The sequence below is a fragment of the Cetorhinus maximus genome, chromosome 18 (genome assembly GCF_964194155.1).
Source record: "Cetorhinus maximus chromosome 18, sCetMax3.hap1.1, whole genome shotgun sequence".
Taxonomy (NCBI): domain Eukaryota; kingdom Metazoa; phylum Chordata; class Chondrichthyes; order Lamniformes; family Cetorhinidae; genus Cetorhinus; species Cetorhinus maximus.
Window position 1 is genome coordinate 85,395,294 of NC_135896.1, and position 21,471 is coordinate 85,416,764.

The window sequence follows — 21,471 nt, forward strand, 5'->3', positions numbered from 1 at the left end:
TCCACTCCCCAGAGGCACTGTCACTGCAGAGGGTTTGTATGTGACCTGTTACTATGTCCCTATAGGATGGAAGCTTCTGGTGATTGCCTATTTTCAGGCAGGCTCATTTCCGGGTCCCGACAGTCTACAGTGCTCACTGGCAATCTTCGGGGAGGGGGCCTCCTGATTGACCACCTCCACGACCTCCGCCCGGCTAAGGGAGGGGCGGGCACTGCTCAGGCAGAAAGGAGAGCACAAGGCACCTCAAAGTGGAGGCACCCTTGGAAGCATGGGCGAAATTTTGAAAAGGAGCTGGTGGGGCTCTCGGAGCAGAGGGGTACGCCTCTGGAGGGTGCGTTTGGGCCATGGGTGCGGCCTCCTCTACCCACGCTCCCGCCATGCCTCCAGCTCAAATGGCCACCCCGGGGGCCACTCCCACGGGGCTACAGGGCTCGACACTCAATGGGAGTCCACTCCGATGTCGGAGCTATTCCTGTCCCTCTCATTGGGAATCTAATTGATCATTTTTGATTCCCCCAGTGATTTGTCTCCTTAAACTACAAAGATTCACAGCTTTGTCGCGAGAAGTCAGGAACCTGGATGTAGTGAGAAGGCAAACAGGAAACGTTAAGCCCACAAACTGCGGACTGAGACAAGATGCATTCACCTGTAATTTGATTTTACCATTTCCTTTGTATCTTCCCTTAGGAACCTTCCTCCACATCCCTTCCCAAGAAAACTCAACCCGAAAAGCAAATTCGAAAGCCGGTGTTGGATGACATGGATCTGTCTGAGGCGGAGGAGCTCGATAGCGATGATGAAGTGTTTGACCAGGACTTGACGGCCCCTGACAGTGGCTACAGTGACACCAGTGGGACCTACGCGGCTGGTGCCTCTCCAACCTGGAACTCAGCCCGCCAGCGGTTGTTCTCTCCAACACAGTCAGTGCACTTCCATGGAGCAGGGTGTGGCCGGGAGGAACAGTGTGACAGAGGGACTCAAACCTCAAGCTGCACCCCCCCGCCTATCCACCCACAACCAGCCATGTTACCAAGCGGAGTTGGAAGTGAGCCCCAAAGACTATTCTATGGTAATCCTTGTCCGCCACCTGCTTCAGTCTCAGTTAATTTAATTCATATGCTTGGGTTGGATGGTTAACATCGTGTTAGGTAATGGAGTACTTGCACATCTTGCCTTCAAGATTGATATTCTGTGTGAGGGTGTGGTGAGCTATTTTCAAACAGTGTCCGTTATGGATCATAGGACTTAAGAGCAAGAGTAGGCCATTCAGCCCTTCAAGCCTGCTCCACCATTCAATAAGATCGTGGCTGATCTGGTTGTGGCCTCAACTCCGCTTTCCTGTCTGCCCCCCATAACCCTTGACTCCCTTGTCTATGAAAAATCTGTCTCATCCCGCCCCGACTAAATTCAATGACCCAGCCTCCACTGCGCTCTGGGGAAGAGAATTCCACATACTACCGACCCTCTGAGAGAAAAAAACTCTCCTCATCTCTGACTTAAACTTTTTAAAACTATTGTCCCCTGATTCTAGTCTTTCCCACGAGTTGAAACATCCTCCCAGTGTCTACCATATCAAATCCCCTCAGGATCTTATATGATTCAATAAGATCACCTCTCATTCTTCTAAACTCCAATGAGTATAGGCCCAACTTGTTCAACCTTTTCTTTATTCTCCTCTGGGACTTGGTTTCAAATCAAATGCAAATCAGTGGAAGAGAAGTCATCACTTTTTCTCCTCTTCTTTCTAAATCTCTGACTGACCCCTTGGTCTATCTCTGCATCCCTCCTTTCCTATTCTTTGCCTATCCCTTTTTGTTCTCATCCTTTTCTGCTCTTTCCCTCCCCACCTCTTCTCTCTACCTGTTCTCGCTTCCTCTCCTATTTCTCTCTTCCCCCTTCCCCTTGGCCCTGAATTTAACCCATTCCAAACCCATTCACTTACAGAAACATGGCTAGGTCACCCGACAAACAGCCCGCTGGCACTTACTGTCTAGTGTCAACCAAGGAGGCACTGTTCCCTAGCAATGAGAAGCAGGGAGAAAAGTGGATGAAAATTGGAGAATAGCAGTTGTGCATAGGCTGAGGATGGAAGAGCACAAACCTGTGCCTCTTCTATCTCTCAACGGAGACTTTATCCAATCAATTGAATGGGCGGGCCAATAAAATGGAAGATGTGGAACCAGTATGGCCTAGAAATTTGGGAGCGGCTCCCTTTGGGAGCTTGTCCCGCACAGGGTAAATATCCTGGACCAGAATGATGAAGCCTGTAGAGCCCCAGATATTGGGCTCGACTTCACGATCGTGAGGCCAGATTTGTGGGAGTAACTGCTGCCTCGGGGCAAACCGATGTTGTGGGAGGCCCTGGAATGAACTTTAGACCCCTTATTTGAATATCCAAATTTCCGTTCCTGCTTTGGATACAGGGCGTCTCTGTGGATACAGGGGATACAGGACGCCTCTGTGGATAAAGGACGTCTCTGGATAAAGGACGCCTCTGTGGATAACGGACGCATGTGGCACATTTCCAGCTGGAAGTAGGTGCATGTTTCCTGCCCGCCATTTTGGGGCCTTGGATGTCTGCATAGTGCCTGAAAAATGTCTGCTACATGGCTCAATTTCTAGACCTATACGTACAATCGAAATATATATAAATAGGAATAATGTTATTTTTAAGCGGCCTATCAGTCATTTGTAACTTGAGAAAAAAATAATTGAAAGATATTCATAGCAGTTGAAATGAGGTGGAGATCATGGAAAGCAGAATAAATGGGGCGATAAACGGTGCCAAAATAGTAATAGTCACTGCAATTGCATGACACCCAGTATTGACAATACTTGAATGTGGGGACTGATTAAATGGTGAAGAACCTTTCAGAAACAGGCAAGATCCAGAATCTTCTCTGCAACCAAGAGCCAGTAAAGAAAAGGTGTGGGGGGGTGTGAGGGGTTGGGGGGGTGGGGGGTGGGGTGGCCTAAGCAAGCTGGGTTGATATGTGTCAGCTGTGGCTCAGTGGGGAGCACTCTCTTGTGTTTGAGTCAGAAGGTTGTGGATTCAAGTCCTATCCCAGAGACTTGGGGATTTTGGCAGATGTTCACCGTGCAGCACTGACTGTCTTTCAGATGAGGTGTTATTTTAGATGGATGTAAAAAATCTCACTGCACTATTTGCAGAGGAAAAGGAGATCTCCCTGGTATCCTAGCCAGTATAATTAAAACAGATGATCTGGTCATTGTCACATTGCTTTTATGTGGGAGCTTGCTGTGCAGAAACCGTTGTGTTTGCTACATTTGAGACCAAACAAACTCTGCTGACTAAGATCAGGAAGAGACAGTTGCAATTTCTTGGGCACATAATCCGAAATTGTGATTTAGAAAGTCTGAAGCGGATGGGAAAGATCGATGGTAAAAGAGATTGAGGTAGGCAAAGAATGACCTTTCTCAAGAGCCTTGCAAACTGGATGAATGTACCACCAATGAAGATGATCCATTCCTCCAAAGTGAGATTAACATGGAGGTCCATGGTCACCAATTCCCTCTCAGGGCATGGTACCTGAAGAAAGAGAGAGAGAGAGTTTGCTAAATTACAACATTGACTACACTTCAAAAGTACCTCATTGAACGTAAAGGACTTTGGGACTTTCTGAGGACAGAAAAGGTGTTGCACATGTACGCTGATGACAGCCAGCTCTACCTCAACACCAGCTCTTTTCGCACCTCCACTGTCTCAAAGTTGTCTAAAAGCTTATCTGACGTACAGAACTGGATGAGCAGAAATTTTCTGTGAATAACTATTGGGAGGACTGAAGCCATTGTCTTTGGTCACTGACACACGTTCTATAGCCACCAACTCTGTACCTCCCCTGAGGCTAAACCAGACTGTTCACAGCCTTGGTCTCACCAAGATGAACTTCCAACCTTGTATTCGTGCCATTATCAAGACCACCTCTTTCCACCCCTGTAACATTGCCCGCCCCTGCCTCAGCTCATCTGCTGCTGAAACCCTCATTTAATACCTCTAGACTTGACTATTCTAGTGCACTTTTGGACAGCCTCCCATCTTCCACTCTCCATGAACTTAGGTTGGGATTTTCCAGTCCCGCCAGAAATGGGAATTGTCGCGGGTGAGACGGAAAATTTGTTGGACCAGCAAATGGTCCGTTGACTTCGGACAGGAATTTCCAGTCCCATGGTAGATAGGACAGGACAATCCTACCCTTGGCTTCATTCAAAACTCTCCTGTATCTTAGCTCACACAAAAGTCCCATTCACCTGTCATCCCCCTGCTAATGTGTGAGGAGAATGAAGAAAGACTTGCATTTACATAGCACCTCTCATAACCACAGGACATCCCAAAGCGCTTTACAGCCAATGAAATAATTTTGAAGTGCCGTCAGAGAGATAAATGCCATGACAAAAACAAAAATACCTGGAAAAACTCAGCAGGTCTGGCAGCATCGGTGGAATGGAGCACAGTTAATGTTTCGAGTCCGCATGACTCTCGAAACGTTAACTGTGCTCCATTCCACGGATGCTCCCAGACCTGCTGAGTTTTTCCAGGTATTTTTGTTTTTGTTTTCGATTTCCAGCATTCGCAGTTTTTTGCTTTAGTCTTAGATAAATGCCATGGTTCAGGTTGTTGCCATGCCGCCATCTATCAGCATTGACTGTGTGACGCTGGAAGTTGCTGATAGCCTCGCATCCCTCAGGCTCCACAGTCACCACCAATCTGTCACTTGATGCTGAAGTCAACACACACATTGCAAAAGCTGCAGCTGTTACGTCCAAGCTGAGTAAGAGTGTGGAACAAGAACAACCTGACCGAGGACACCAACCTGGGAGTTTACCAAGCCTGCATCCTCAGTGCACCCTCTGCAGCGGTGAGACCTGAATGTCTCCTAGGCAGGAGAAAAGGCTGAACAATTTCACATTCATTGTCTCAGACATATCCTTGACATCTTCTACAGGTCAAGGTCACCAACTCGGAGGTCCTGGAGCAGCTAATTCCATCAGCGTGCACTCGTTGCTAAGCCAATGATATCTGCACTGGCTCAGCCGCATTCATCGGATGGATGACGGCCGTATACCCAAGACCTTCTGTATGATGAACTGGCCACCGGATCACAACCTCCTGGGCATCCATACCTCCGCTCCAAGGGCACTTGCAGTGAGATATGAAGATGGCAGACATTAACAGTGACAACTGAGAGACAGTCGCTGATGGCCATGAACTCTAGAGCTGACTGTTTGGAAGGGCAATGGAAGAGGCGAGCAGAAACAAAATGCTCAGCTGTCTGAGAAAAGGGCCCAGAGGAAACAGAGGCCAGCGAATCACGCACCTTCTCAGCCCACTGTCTTCTCCTGCAACAAATCCATCAAAGACTGCCATGCCAGAGTGGGGGTCCTGAGCCGTGCCAGGCAATGCTTAACACAGAGTTGACCATCATGCCCAAACCATTGTCCTACGAGATGGAAGATTGTCACCACTGTTATAATGTAGGAAATATGGCAGCCAATTTGCATGCAAAAGATTCTCACAAACATCGATGTGCTAATAACCAGATACTAAGTTTTTGTGATGTTGATTGAGGGATAAATATTGGCCAGGACACCTTTGAGAACTCTTCTTCGAAATAGTGCCATGGGATCTTTTACATTGGCATGAGAGGGAAGATGGGGCCCTTGGTTTAAGATCTCATCTAAAAGACAGTGCAGCACTCCTTCAGTACTATAGTGGGGAATCAGCCTTTATGTTTGTGCCCAAGTCCCGGAGGGTGACTTGAGCCCCGCATCCTTCTGACTCAGAGGCAAGAGTGTACCTAACTGAGTGAAGTGATTCGGAGAGGGCTGGGGAAAGCGCAGCACAGGGAAGGCCCAAGATTTCCTAATGGGGGCTTGAAAGGACAGTCCAACTCTACCTCATGGCCAACAAGGGGCCTGAATAGAAACAAAAGCATCTCTCTTCAGGACCTCCATACAGCACATGACATGTTTAGCCTGGTGAGGGACGCTCAAGCTAGCTGGTTAAAATTGCATTTGGGGCCCAAATGACATCATCAGGACCCAATTTACATATTTAAAGTGAGTACAGGAGTGATGGGTGAACAAGACTTGGTGCAAGTTAGGATATGGGGTGTAGTGGGAGTGGGGGGGGGGGGGGGGGGGGGGAAGAGCATTGAATGAGCTCAAGTTTAGGAAAAGTACAAGGTGGGGAGCATGGCCAGGTGCGTATTGGAATGGTCGAATCCGCAGGTCACAAAAGAATTGTTGAGGGTTTTAGCAGCAGATAGGCCGAGGTGAGGCAGAGGTAAGTGACGTCAGGCATGTTTAGCAGAGTGCTGATGACAAAACATCATGGCAAATCGGTAAAACCGTGAAGACATCCCAGTCTATGCAGAGCAAGCTGATCATTACTGAGGGCAAAATATTGCGCTCGGTCGGGAGGAAGCGCGCCTGACCTGATCGAACCTAAAATGACGCGAGTTGACGTCGGGCGAGCGTCCCGATGTCATCGCGCACTCGCGCGATATTTTGGTCAGCAGGTATGTGCATGAGTCAGCAGCGCGCCCGCCGACAATTAACAGGCCCATTAAAGCCATTAAAGTTCTAATTAAGTGAAATTTTTCACTGGCAGAAAGGCCAAGCGGCCTTTGGATTTCTTTCCGAAACCTCATCCAAGGGCAGGATGAGGTTTCCATCAGTGATTGAAAAAAAGAATTTTCAAACTAACTTCTAACATGTCTCTGCTCATGTGACAGAGTCGCATGAGGGGACATGTTATGAACATTTTAAAATACTTTATGTTTTTAATTTCAAAATTCTTCAGCTCCCTGGGGCAACTCTGTGCCTCAGGGAGCTTTTACTGTGCGCACCCCTGCACATGCGCACAGTTCCACACTGGCACTCCTCCCGCCCCCCACCCCAGCAGCGCTGACCACCGTTAATTGGCCAGCCAGCATGAAATCCAGGCTTGTACAGCCACGTGGGTGAGATATCAGAAGGTGGGTGGTACTGTGCCAGTGCCTTCTGAAAAGTGGGAGGTGGGGGAGAGAAAGCTGGGGTCAGCAAAAGTATGTTAAGAGGAAAACATCTAGCTAATTTTGGTGGCATGCGGTGGGGAAGAAGGAAGGAGGCCATGGAAGGGATGATCATCATTTGCGTCCCAAGCAAATTTGTGTCTTTATGTTGTGTTCTGTATGTCTCAGTAGCAATCTAGATCGAAACCTGATTGTGGATGCTCGGGGGACAACTGGAGCTCTTAAAACTGAGGCCAATAGATTCCTAGACATCAAGGGGCATGAAGATAAGTTCGATGGCTGGGATGGAGGGTGTAGGTCAGCCAAGATTTAATTGAGTGGCAAAGCAGATTTGAGGTGCTGAATGGCCTATTTGTGCCCCCATGTCTGTCTCCCCTTTAACAGCTTGTGGTTAAAGTCTGCAGTAGTGGGTAGTTTCTTCCCAATGCTGTTTAAAACCACTTCCCACCATGCTCAGCCTGGCACTTGACCAGAGTGATCAGGAAGGTTTGTAGGTTTTATTTGTTTACACTGAGATTAACTGATCGGGTTAGGGATGCAGCTCGCACAGTGTTGTGCGCTGAGGAAGGAAAAGCACTACTATCCAGGACGCCTGCTTGGACAAGAGCATGTCGCCGTGTGTGTGTACATGCATGAGATATATGTGCTTGTGTGTAATGCGTGAGGACCGCCAGACCCGGCTGTGGTTCGCCCTGGGGATCGAACCGCCACCTCTCTAGACTTTCTGGTGAAGGAAGACCAGCTGGATAAGGCGCTGAAGGACTGGCAACACTCATGGAATTGTCCCCAAAATCGACCCCTCCTGACTTTGCCCTGTCCCCCCACCACATCCAGTAGCAAAGCTCAGAAAGTCAGGAAACAAACATTTTATTTTCAAGTGGGTGGGAGGACTGAGTGAACGACCTTGTTGACCAGAGAAGAGTTTACGATCTACGTTCAGATACTCAGCCCAAAGATTTTGGTACTTGCTCTTCCTTGGCAATTCTCTGAAGTATTTTAACACCCAGCTGACTTGGCTGATGCAATTGGAGTGTTCTATTGTGTCATGTACTGAGAGCTATGGAGAGGGGAGGGTTCAATGTTTATCCCGTGCCAAACTCACAAACCCATTATTAAGTTAACTCTTTGGGGATTTTGCCAGCTACAGTTTAGGATTTTTGTGTTATTGCAGCTTCTGGTCTCTCCCATACCAAGTCATGTCACCTAACCATTCACCCACCTCACTACCGACCCACCTCACCCACTCATCCCTCTACCCACCTCACTCACCTACCCATCTCACTCACCCACCTATTCATTCACCTACCTCGCCCACCTACCCAACTCACCCACCTACCCAACTCACCCACCTACCCAACTCACCCACCTACCCAGCTCACCCACCCCTACCCAGCTATCCACTCACCCACCTCATCCATCTTCATCAGCTCATCCACTCACCCATTCATTAGCATTCATTAAAAGACTTGACCTTTAAATACTTACCAGAATACAGCAACCAGTGCTGTGAAAAGGGGGCATGTCCTCTCAACGCCTCACTCTACTCTGCTCTAATGGAGTTTCCCGGGGGATGCTGCACTGTGCATTTTTTTGACAGTTGGGCTCAGAAGATCCCGGAAGAAATGCGCGGGAGCGTGGATCGGGGAAATCTTTGCGCACAGTGGCAGTGCTCAGAAGACTTAGGCCATTGTGCCTTTCATGATCTCAGGACATCCCAAAGCAACTTAAGCACTTTTTGCAGTACAGGCATTTTAGGAAACGTTGCAGCCATTTTGCACACAGCAAGACCCCACAGGTGACCACCCAATCCGTTACAACGATGTTGGTGGAGGGATAAACATTGACCCGGATAATTCCCCTGCTCTTCTGAAAAATAGTGCCATGGAATTTTTGACATTCACCTGAGAGTTGCTCATCTGAAAGACGTCACCTCTGACAATGCAGCACTCTCTCAGTACTGCACTGGTGTGTCAGTCTAAACTTGGTGCTCATGTGGGGGGATTTTTACCAGGCCCTTGGGGTTGAACAAAATTAGAGAAAACTGTGCCAAGCCCGGTTTGCTGATGTGTTCCCGCCTCAGGCAGCTTCTCCCGGAAGTGGGCTGAGTCCGATGTTGGCACCTGGCCCGACATAGGCAGGAAGCCAATTGTGGTGGGCAACTACGCTAGTTAACTGCCACCTCCCACTGACATTGCAACTTTTAGGCGCCACATGGGACCCACTCTTTGTCAGCCCTTTGACAACCCGGAGGTGACAGCTGCACAGCAGGAGGTCAGAAGTGCATGAGTGTTCAAGGTTTTCTAACCTTTAATGGCAAAAATTGGCGAGACTGATGTCTTCCGCTGCACGAGTAGGTCATGGGGCCGATTGTGCTGGTGGTGAGGTAGTGGTAGCCACTGACTTCAGACTGCCTCCATTGCAACCCTCTTGCTCCTGCTGCAGTCCCCTCAGCAGCAATCGCCATGCAGACACATTGAATTCTGCTGGCTGCCCTTCTAATGTGGCACACCGAATCGATCTTCTACCTTCTCAGGCTGCCTGCCGTCCCTAATTGGACGCCGGTCCCAGAGGTGGGTCCTTAATTGGACGCCTCCTGAAAAATTGAACAGGAACGCACACTGCTGCTCCACACGGGGTCGGGACCCGAAAATGGTCCCCCAACAACCGAAAATATTTTAAGTTTGGAAAATTCTGCCTCACGTCCCTGGAGTGAGACACAACCCCACAACATTCAGGCTCAGAGCTATAAGTATTACAACAGGACTATGGCTGACAGTGTAGAGGTTAATGGAAGACCAGATTATTAAATTAAAACAATCAGGAAATGCTGGAAATACTCAGGTCAGCAGCATCTGTGGAGAGAGAAACACAGTTACTGGGTTAGCTTTAACTTTTAACTTTAACCCCCCTCCCCATCCAACAGGCATCCCAGAGGATCATGGAGGGGGTTTAGATTGTTAAAAGTGGGAAACCTGACCCCAGCCTGCCACAAACGCACATACCTCCAGTTTAACTGGGGTGGGCTTGAGGTTAGCCAGGTTACTGACTGGAGTCATACCTAGCACAGAGGAAGGTGGCTGTGATTGTTGGAGGTCAATCATCTCAGCCCGAGGACATCACCGCAGGAGTTCCTCAGGGCGCTGCCTAGGCCCAACCATCTTCAGCTGCTTCATCAATGATCTTCCCTCATCGTAAGGTCAGAAGTGGTGATGTTTGCTGATGATTGTACAGTGTTCAGTATTTTCACAATGCCTCAGATACTGAAGCAGTCCATGCAGCAAAAGCTAGACAATATTCAGGCTTAAGCTCATAGGTGGCAAGTAACGTTCATGTCACTCAAGTGCTAGGCAATGACCATCTCCAATGCGAGAGAATCTGACCATCTCTCCTTGGTGTTCAACAAGATTACCATCGATGAATCTTTCACCATCAACATCCGGAGGTAGAAGTCTGGGTTTGGAAGATGCTGTTGAAGCAGTCTTGGTGAGCTACTGCAGTGTATCTTGTAAATGGTACACATTGCTGCCACTGTGTGTCAGTGGTAGAAGAGTGAATGTTTAAGGTTGGGGTGTCAATCAAATAAGCTGCTTTGTTCTGGTTGGTGTTGAGCTTCTTGAGTGTTGTTGGAGTTACACTCATCCAGGCAAGTGGAGAGTATTCCATCACACTCCTGACTCCTTGTTGATGGTGGACAGGCTTTGGGGAGTCGGGAGGTGAGTTGCTTGCCACAGAATTCCCAGCCTCTGACCTGTTGTTGGAGCCACAGTATTTACATGGCTGGTCCAGTTAAGTTTCTAATCAATGGTCCGCTTGGAACCATATCATCATTCCTTCACTGTCACTGGGTCAAAATCCAGGAACTCCATCCCTAACAGCACTGTGGGTGTACCTACACCACATGGACTGCAGCGGTTCAAGAAGGCAGCTCACCACCACCTTCTCCAGGGCAGCTAAGGATGGGCAATGAATGCTGGCCTAGTCAGTGAGGCCCACATCCCATGAACAAATAGAACCTCTCCTAAGAGGCAGTTAGATAATATTTAATGCCATAATGTTTACAAGAGGCTCCATTCCTCAGATTTTATCAGTGATTTGGATTTATTTGGCCAACAGCTCTCAGATGCAGGACTTCCTCTTTAATGAAGCGGCCGCCTCAAGCTAATTAACAGCCTGATGGCTGTTAAACGGCTGAGGGTCAAGCTGGCCAAGCAGGAGCAGGCTCACCCCTCACAGTCACACCAGAGGCTGGGGACCCTGCCCCTGCATAACATCTAGCCCATGGACTGAGTAGCATGGAGCTTACTGGGATCTGCAATCACTTATGCACCTAATCTGGAGTAGCTTATTGGGTGTTACAGACCTCTTGTCCAGCATTCCACAAGAGAAGGGTCATTCCCTATCTGCTTTGTTCATTCTCTTCATTATTTGAACCACTTCACTCAATTCCCCTTTTGACCTCCTCATCACCAAGTTTGTCCAGTTTCTCTTTGTAAGTAACTCCCTCTGTCCCTGGGGGTTGTCCTGCTTAATCCTTCCTTGACTCTCTCTAAGGCCATTGTGTTCTTGGGCGGCCAGAATTCAGCACGATATTCCAAGCGCAATCTGACCATTACTCTGGCGAACTACAACTGTAACTCTTTGCTGTTATAATCTGTACCTCTTGTGATGAAGTCTAGTCTTTGTCCATTTTGAAGACCCAAATGACAGCTTTTAACAACTTACGTTCCAGGGCCTATAAAACTGGGCCACAGGGCTCAGTGTTGGGGCCCTTGCTGTTTGTTGTATATATTAATGATTTGGACTTAAATATGGTTGGTGTGATTGGGAAGATTGCAGATGACACAAAAATTGGCCTTGTCGTTGATAGTGAAGAGGATAGCCATTGTCCCCAGAATATCAATGGTTTGGTTGAATGGGCGGAAAAGTGGCAGATTGGATTCAATCATAAGAATTGTGAGGTAATGCATTGGAGAGGGCAAACAAAATTTAGGGATTGCACAATAAATGGGGGGATATTGGGAGGGGTAGAGGAAGTGAGAGACCTTGGAGTGCATGTCCACAGGCCCATGAAGGTGGCAGGACAGGTGGATAAGGTGGTAAAGAAAGCATATGAAATGCTTTCCTTTATTGGACGAGGTATAGAATACAAAAGCAGGGATGTAATGATGGAACTGTATAAAATGCTGGTTAGGCCACGGCTGGAATTTTGTGTACAGTTCTGGTCATCATATTACAGGAAGGACATAATTGCTCTAGAGAGAGTACAGAGGAGATTTACAAGAATGTTGCCAAGGCTTGAAAACTGCAGCTATGAGGAAAGATTGGATAGGCTGGGGTTGTTTTCCTTGGAACTGAGGAGGCTGAGGGATGGCCTAATTGAGGTGTTCAAGATTATGAGGCGCCTAGATAGGGTAGACAGGGATGCCCTGTTTGTGCCATAACTTTTCTATTGTTCTATGGTTCTAACTCTGTTCTTCCACTCTCCCTCCCCGAGTGTCTACAATTTGTTTATACACTGTGTAAAAATAAGGGGCCTCCCATTTAAGACGGAGATTAAAAGAGATTTTTTCTCTCGGAGGGCCGTGAGTCTTCAGAACAGAGAGCGGTGGAGGCAGGGTAGATAGATTCAAGTAGTCGAGATAGATTCTTGACCAACAAGGGAGTCAAAGGTTATTGAGGGAGGGCGGTGAGCGGGTAGGCGGAATATGGAATTGAGGCCTCAGTCAGATTAGCCATGATCTCATTGAATGGCAGAGCAGGCTCGAGCGATTGCCCCTATGTTCTTATGTTCTTATGCTCCCACCTTCCACTCTGGCATTGAAAGAGCACTGTCTGGCATGCTAGTCAGAAGGTTGTGCGTTCTTACCTCACTCTAAGGACTGGGATGGTGGCAGCATGGATGTGTCTGTGGCAGGGAATAGGGAGTAGTGGTGAGCAGGCGTTCTTTTTGAACTGGAGGAAGGTATAGAGTGAGGTCTCTCAGGGATCATGCTCTGCATTAATAACCTAGACCCTGGTGCACTGAGCATGAATTTAAATTTTGTAGACTATTCAAAGCTTAGGAGTATTGTGAACTGTGAGGGCATAGGCAGTGGTGAAATGCGAGGACATGTGGCAGATGAAATTTAACGTGCGGAAGTGTGAGATGATACATTTTTATAATGACTCAACAGGGTGGACAGGTTTCAACCATAAACAGCTAAACTTTATTACAGTGAGCTTTTCAGATGCTACACACTCTGGTCAGGGAGCTCCACCCCGACCGGATTGCCTGCACTTAGGGCTCACTGGTTGGAACCTCCCGTGGAACATCACGTGACCCCTGAAAGACAGCAGGAGGGGCTACACCCTCAGTTACCCCATTTCCTCCCCCTTTAGTTTTTTTTTTACAATTTCTATTAAGAGGGAAAAATTTGAACATTCAACAACATATACATATATACAATTTCAGGTGATTAAAAATCAAGTCTCTGAGGTGCTCTCCTTATACAGCTAGAGAGGCTTAGCTCTACCACTTGAGGTTTCTCGATAGGAGTGACAGGATCTGGAACTGCAGCATGAGACACATCCTCAGAAGGTGGCAGTTCAGGGTTTGGCAACTCTACAGAGACATTCGGCATGTCTATTCCAGGTTGATCAGTCACCTCAGGAATTGACGGTTCGACATTAATCAGAATAGCTGGTTGTTGGAATGTCTCTCGGGCATGAATATGACCTACGTGCTTACAGACGATTCTATCTCCCGCTTGTACCTGGAAAGATAATGGTCCAGTCTCTGAGACAATGGGTCCAGGAGCCCAACAGGGTCCACTGCAGTAATTTCGCACAAATATCGTGTCACCTACAGTGAATGCGTGAGCTTTGCTGTGTATGATTCAATTTTTGATTACTCTGATTACGCTCTAACTTCCCCTCTAAATGTGGAAACACCAGGTGTAACCGGGTATGTAGGCAGTGTTTCATCAATAATTCAGATGGTGTTGAACCCATAGTCGAATGTGGTGCTGGACAATATCTGAAAAGAAAGTGGGAAAGTTGAGATTCCAGAGTGCCCTCCAATAGTTTTTTCATACCAGACTTAAAAGTTTGTACTGTCCTTTCAGCTAGGCCACCTGATGAGGGATGTTAAGGGGCTGTTTTAATATGTCTGATTCCATTCAGGTCCATAAATTTCTGAAACTCTGTGCTGGTAAAAGCAGTGCCATTATCTGAAATGACAATTTCAGGTCGGCCATGTATGCTGAAATTGTGACATAGCTTCTCTATAGTTGCGCTCGATTTTGGCGACTTAACTTCATGTGCATCCATCCATTTGGAATGTGCATCTACAATTAGCAAGAACATGGTGCCCAAGAACTGTCCCACGTAATCAACATGTAATCAAACCCAGGGTGGACCAGGCCACTCCCATGGACGCAGGGGAGCCGGAACAGGCAACTTCTGTTGTTGCTGTCGGTGGAGACGGTGCTTGACCAAGTTTCCAAAATCTCCATCAATGCCTGGCCACCATAAATAGCGCAAGCATTTTCATTTTTAATATACCCAGATGGGCACTGTGGCGTCCTGTTGAGAGCGGCTCTCTGCCCCGTGGTGGGATCGCCACACTTGACCACCACAACAAAATCCCGCTTTGGCAGCTCCATTCGCTTGTCTGACATGGAATGGTTTCAATTCTTCAAATGCCGGCAAGCTTGGACATCCTTTTAAGACAAAGTCTCTGACTTTCAATAATGTTGGGTCCCTGTTTGTCCAATTTATAACTTGTTTCGCACACACAGGCGAAGATTCTAAGAGGTTCAAATGTAGCAATTTTGGTAGGAGGAATGGGGAGATGCAACATAACATAAGGGGCACAGTTCTAAAGGGGCTGCAGGAACAGAGAGACCTGCGGGGGAGGAGGCCATAAAATGCAGCAAGCCATTCAAAAGTTCATTGACTTTGGTGGGCCTGGAAGATCCCGCCGGCAGGATGGGCTGTAACATTCTGCCCCTGGGGTTATATGTGCACAATTCACTGAAGGTGGCAGGCAGGTTAAGAAATTGGTTAAAAGACATGTGGGATCCTGAGCTTTATAAATGGAAGCAAGGAAGTTATGCTGAACCTTTATAAAACACTAGCTCAGCCCCAACTGGAATATTGTGTCCAATTCTGGAAATCGCACTTTAGGAAGGATGTGAGGGCTTTGGAGAGAGTGCAGAAAGGATTTACAAGGCTGGATCCAGGGATGATGGACTTCAGCTAAGAGGGTAGATTGGAGAGGTGGGTGTTCTTCACTCTAGAGAAAAAGATGAGATTTGATATAGAGGTGTTCAAAATCATGAGGGGTCTGGACAGAGTAGAGAGAAATTGTTCCCATTAGCGGAATGGTCGAGAATCAGAGGACCCAGATTTCAGGTGATTGGTCAAAGAACCAAAGCCGACATAAGGAAATGCTTTTTTTTATGCAGCGAGTGGTTAGGATCTGAAATACAATGCCTGAGTGGAGGCAGATTCAGTTGCAGCTTTCAAAAGGGAATTAGATAAACACTTGAAGAGAAAAAAAAATTGCAGAGCTATGGGGCGTAGGGTAGTCAGTGGGACCAGCTGGATTACTCTTTCAGAGAGCCAGCACAAACTTAACGGATTGAATGGCCTCATTCTGTGCTGTAACCATTCTATGGTTTTATGTGTGCTGCCCATCATGTTGGTGAAAGCCAGAGAAATCAATGTGTGGAACAAAGACAAAAATACCTGGAAAAACTCAGCAGGTCTGACAGCATCTGTGGAGAGGGATACATATTGTTCTAGATTTCCAGCATCTGCAGTATTTTGCTTTTATCTTAGTGTTTCATTGACTGCCACCTCTCTTCAAGGAATGTCTACCTTGAAGAAATATTGCTCTTCTCTCCGACAGGATTTCCACCTGTCTCTCTTTTGCCCTGTTCACCTTCATTGCTTTCCATTTCTCTCCTGGTGTTTGCTCTCCTGTCCCACCCCCTTCTACCAGCTTATATTTCATCTCATTTCTATATGTCTTAGTTCTGATGAAGGGTCATACGGACTCAAAACGTCAACTGTATCCCTCTCCGCAGATGCTGTCAGACCTGCTGAGTTTTTCCAGGTATTTTTGTTTTTGTTCTAGATTTCCAGCATCTGTAGTATTTTGCTTAAATCAATGTGTGGCATCCTTTACTAGCAGAGTTTCACTGTTCATTTATGCGATGATACAGAATGATACCATTCTGGTGAAAAGGTTTAGATTATGAGGACATGCTGCATGGACTATATATTCCCATGAGTGGAGAAGATTAAGGGCTGATCTAATTGAGCTGTTTCAAGATGATTGAAGAAGTTGATAGAATACAAAGAGAGAAATGGCTTCCTCTGGTGGGGGAAGTCCAGAACAAGGGGGCATAACCTTAAAGTTAGAGCCAGGCCTCCTATGAGTGTCAGGAAACATTTCTTCAGCCTAATGATAGTGGAAATTTGGAACTCGCTCCTGCAAACACTGAAAATTTCAAAATTGAGATCGAAGAGAATTTTGTTCTGTAAGTTTATCAAGGAATTTGAAAGCATGGAGCTTAGATATATTTTAGCCATGGTCTAGCTGAATGGTGGAACAGGCTCGAGGAGTTGAATGTCTGACTTCTGTTCTTATAATACTTGTCAAATTATTTTTACTGAGCAGTTATAAATGCGGTGATTGCTTTAAAAAGTATAGGGCCCATTTTCCGCTGGGGGAGAGGAGCTGTAACGCATACAAGCATGTGACAATGTTGCTTGGAAAAGAGCCCGCTGATTTATCCAGCCTGTCCCATACTGTTGTAAAACCCATGCATCCCAATATAGATGCTACTCACCAACTGTATCATCACCAGAGAGAAGGATAAAACAATTAGACCAATAGGGTTGGAGATCACCACTCCTCACCCAGTTTCTGTCCTCAGTCTGCTGGCTGGTGCTGTCTTTCAGCCAGGCTTGTTTTACCAGTAGAACAGGTTGGGCATGGAAACAAATTTGTGAAAAATATCGTAGATGTCGACTAGACCTTTGAAGTCTCGAAAAATCCTTCCAAAAATGATGGTCAACTTATGTTATAGTATTGGCACCCGTACATCTCAGGAGACGATGGACTGTGCCCAGGGTCTATATCAGTTCTGTATTGGACTGTGGCTGTAGAGGCTGATTCGTGAGTGGCAGCCCCTTCTGGATCTGACACAGGTGGATTGCATTGGCCTGATTTGGCTGATGTCGTTTCCTTCCGGTGGGATCACTTTTCCGTCACCTGGGGTCATATCTTTTGTCTTCTGCTTTTATCACACTCTTCCTGACTGTTTGTCTTCAGACACTTTGGGCAACAGTGAGGGCTTCCCATGCATCAACTCTGATCCCGGTCAACTTGAAGTCTGGCTTGCTGACATCCTTGCATTGCAGATGTGGGTGACCTGTTGGTCTTGGGCCAGTAGTAAGCTCACCATATAGAGCATGTCTTTGAGGGTGCAGCCGTCGTCCATTTGGCTGAAATGACCCAGCCAATGGAGTCACTGCTGACTGGAGAGGACAGGCATGCTGGGTATCCCAATATTCATCTGAGATAGCGGAGTGGGGAGCCATTCAGCGTCTTGTCTTCCATAAGTTGTCCGTGTCTTGCTACTGTAAAGGAGGGAGCTGAGAGTACAAGCCTGGTACACGAAGCTTTGTATTTTTGGTTAGTTTGCTGTTGGTCCGCACTTGGCTTCTTTACTTTGACATGACAGCTTACGCTCAACTTATGCGCTGAGTATAAAAGTGAACCACTGGAGTGGATGTGGGTGGTGCCATATTGAAAATGTCATCAGCGTCCGACGCAAAGAGTGGGCGTGTCTTAAACTCCCCCGCAACTTTCACAATGCAGCCTGTATCGTCTGCTTGATCCCTTGCGCCCAGTTATAAGGTATCGATAAGTAAAACATCCATTTATGGGGTGAAAAATTAAGGCTGACTGCTAATGCGAATGTATGCCATGGCTGAAAAGGAGGGGGGTCAACTTATATGCCAAGTATGTGTAAAAACATGATTTTTGGGGTTGAATAAGGGGCCGTCTTATACGCCGGGTCGACTTATATGTCGCAGTCTACGGCAAGATGCAAATTTCCCCTGCAGGGAACTGCCTTTCCCAAAAATAAATTGACTCCCCTTCAGCAGCGGCTCACTGGTAGCCCTCTTGCCTCAATTCAGAAGCTTGTAGGTTCTAATCCCACTCCAGGCCTTGGATTTTTAAAAGGTTTTGGGGTCTGGATTGGAAGAGGGGAGGTGTCAAATTTGACACCACTAACCTCTGTTCCGGTTTGCTGCCCTGAGACCGACCCTCAGCCATTTTGAATGAGGGCGGCTTGGCGATGGATTGACTGACAGCCGGGAAGTGGCAACAGCCAATTGAGGCCAATTAGTGTTAGTTAAGGGCCTAATATGCATGAGGGGGTGGTGATCAGGGTCTCGGGGGAGAGGCCAGTGGGGAGGGAGGTCTGGAGGCCACCGGACCTAAAGTGGAGGGGGCCCACCTGACTTCTGAAGGGGGCTCCTGATGAAGGTGCGCTGCACCCCCCACCCCTCCCCAAACTTCCCGCCCGAGATGTAACTTCATTGCTTTTGGGCCCCCCCACCCGGAAGTTCAATCTACCCACCAGCCTGAAAATTGAGGCCAGGTGGGAAATGGCCATTAATTGGCCACTTAAGGGCCTTGATTGGGGCAAGGGCGGGTTTCCCGTCTGAGGCCCCGCCCACCCCAACGTAAAATTGCTACGAGGTTGGGGCAGGTGGGAACCCAGAATCCTGTCCCTTCAATTCCACGATCCCCCCACTGCCTAAAACCACCGGAGGGAGTGGGGTGGGAGTGTAAAATTCAGGCCTTAAAAATGGTTACATGTTGGTTATGAATATATGAGATTGATGGTCTATGCCAATCGCTCTGACGTCTGCAGCGTCTTGGTGAAGCGCTTTCTTCCTCCCTTCCACGATCACCCCCAACCCCTTCCTCCTGCCTCAACCCCCACCCCACCCCGACAGCCGTGTAATCACCTGAAAGAGGCAAAAAGAACCCATGACAATTAGTCACAGAATTGTTACAGCACAGGGGGAGGCCACTCAGCCCATCGTGTCTGCATTGGCTCTCCGAATGAGCAATGCACCTGGTGCCAGTCCCCCACCTTCTCCCTGTAACCCTGAACATTCTTCCTTCTCTTACAATAATCCAATTCCTCCTTAAATGCCTCGATTGAACATGTCGCCACCACACTCTCAGGCAGTGCATTCTGATATTAACCACGTACTGCGTGAAAACCTTCTCCTCATGTCTCCATTGCTGCTTTTGCCAATTGCCTTAAATCTGTGCCCCCTCGTTCTTGATCCTTCCACCAATGGGAACAGTTTTTCTACTCTGTCCAGACCATTCATGATTTTGAATACCTTTACCCAAATTAAGGGGGAAAAAAATACCTCCAGATAAGCGGTCACATCCAGTCGGGGAGATCACATAAAGTAAGTGAGAGAAGGTATGGCATGACCTCTGCTCCAGGAAGCAACTAGTGCAGCTAACTCTTGAAGACATGCAGGGAATCAGCAGCAGTACACCAGCCAGCAATGTGTTCCCGAGGCTCTAGTCTCTACTCTCTGAGAAATAAAGAATTACTCAACATCCAGCCTATTCTTTTTCCTCATATTTACATAGTGTTAACCTGTGGTTAATGATCTCCTCACTAATTGCCAGAGTCATGCTGACCTTGGATCAAGTTTCATGCTTGCTAACTGAACACACCGTCCCAAAGCAGCCAGCTGGCAGAGCAATATATTTATGCTAGCATTTGTATTCCAAATCCACTCATGAATCTAAAAGTTTGTATTATTCCAATTGGCGTCTGATGGGTTTTCATGAATTTGAACTTTTACATGGAAAACATCGCACAGTAAAATGCCCCAAAGCCCTTCAGAGGGCCATTAAAAAAATGGAGTTTGCCATTGAGCCACATAAAGAGATATTTGGACAGGTGGCCAAAAATGTGTGGTCAAAGAGGTAGGTTTTAAGGAGCATCTTAAAGGAGGAGAGAGTGAGAGAGAGAGAGAGAGGGGGGCAGAGTGGTTTAGGAAAGGTATTGCGGAGTTTAGAGCCCAGGCTGCAAAAGGCATGGCTGCTAATGGTGGAGCAATGGAAATCGGGAATGTCCGAGATGAGAGTGCAGGGATCTCAAAGGGTTGTCGGGCTGATGAGCTTACAGAGTTAAGGAGGGTTGAGGCCATGGAGGGATTTGTACACAAGGTTGTGAATTTTATAACTCTAGTTCATTGCATGAGGGAAAACTTCTTGTAAAATGACACTTAAAAGTTGCCACTGTGGTAACAAAATCTATCGCTCCGGTCCGCTTAATCTGCAGCGAGTGTTTTCTGTATGTGTGTTGGACACAGTCGATGTTATTTGTCTACAATTTGCCTTTCCTCTGTGTGGTTCCTGAGCTCCCCCGGTGGTTGAATAAGTGTAATGCTGAGGTATGAAACGAGATCGAGTAGCTAGCTTTTAATCCCAGGGCTGTGCTGAGTTTATCAAGGTGTCCCAGGATGCCAGTAGGGGAATGGGTCAGACAGTGTGAGGAAGGCAAATGAAGCAGCTGGCTAGACTAGGCCTGCTGGAAAGTCAGCATGTGTGGATACCAGGTGATAGCTGGGTGTGATGCCCTCCATGGTCAAATAGGCCCCTAGAACTGATTGTTTACTTTCATAACCGAAGAGTGGCTGTTTGACCATGGTGCTGAAGTGATTGAGGATGGGGGTGGGGTGGGGGAGGGTGTGGTTGGTAGGGGCATGTAAATAGACATTTTAGAGAGACCGGGAGATAGTAACTTCCTAATTAAAATGTATCAAAACTATTTTCATAAGCTGGGAGGGTGGGGGGAGGTTCACACAGCAGTGGAGCGGGGTGCAGGGTGGGGTTGCTTTGTTGTCCCTCCTTCCTTTTCCCATGCTGACTGCTACCCCAAACCTGGAGAGAAATGACTGTCCTCTAGGTAGGATTCTTGAAGCCCATCTCCATCAGGCCAATTGCCCCTTACTGGGTGTCATTTTGACTTTGCACCATAGTGTGTAACAGGCGATATGGAATCAGCTGCCTGTCTCACGTCTATCTCAATGATCATTTCCATCAGAGTTGATAGGAGAGATGTATAACAGGCCCATTATCAATATTATTCCTTTTGCAACTTAGCCCAAAATCAGAACGACCCCCATTAACTAATCTCTCTCCCTGCCCCAGTGTACTGAAATTCGAAAAGAAGAAAATTAAAAAGCAGACCCTTAAACTCTCATTTTGCAGCACACTCAGTAGGTTAACAATTTCAATGCGCTCTTTTATTGTGCTGCAAGGGTATGTTTGTGTAACTATGTGTGCTTGTATGTCGATGTACCTATGCATATACATGTGTCTTCATGGGTA

The 21,471-nt window shown here is 47.3% G+C and overlaps 1 protein-coding gene across 1 annotated transcript in view; it reads left to right on the forward strand.

Annotated features, from left to right (window-relative positions):
* LOC144693316 (bcl-2-modifying factor-like) overlaps positions 1-21,471 on the forward strand; it is a 65,111-nt gene that overhangs the window by 18,048 nt on the left and 25,592 nt on the right. Inside the window, exon 2 of the mRNA XM_078563107.1 lies at positions 688-1,069. Coding sequence (XP_078419233.1) covers positions 760-1,069 — 310 coding nt within the window. The 5' untranslated portion in view covers positions 688-759. The remainder of the gene's footprint in view (positions 1-687; positions 1,070-21,471) is intronic.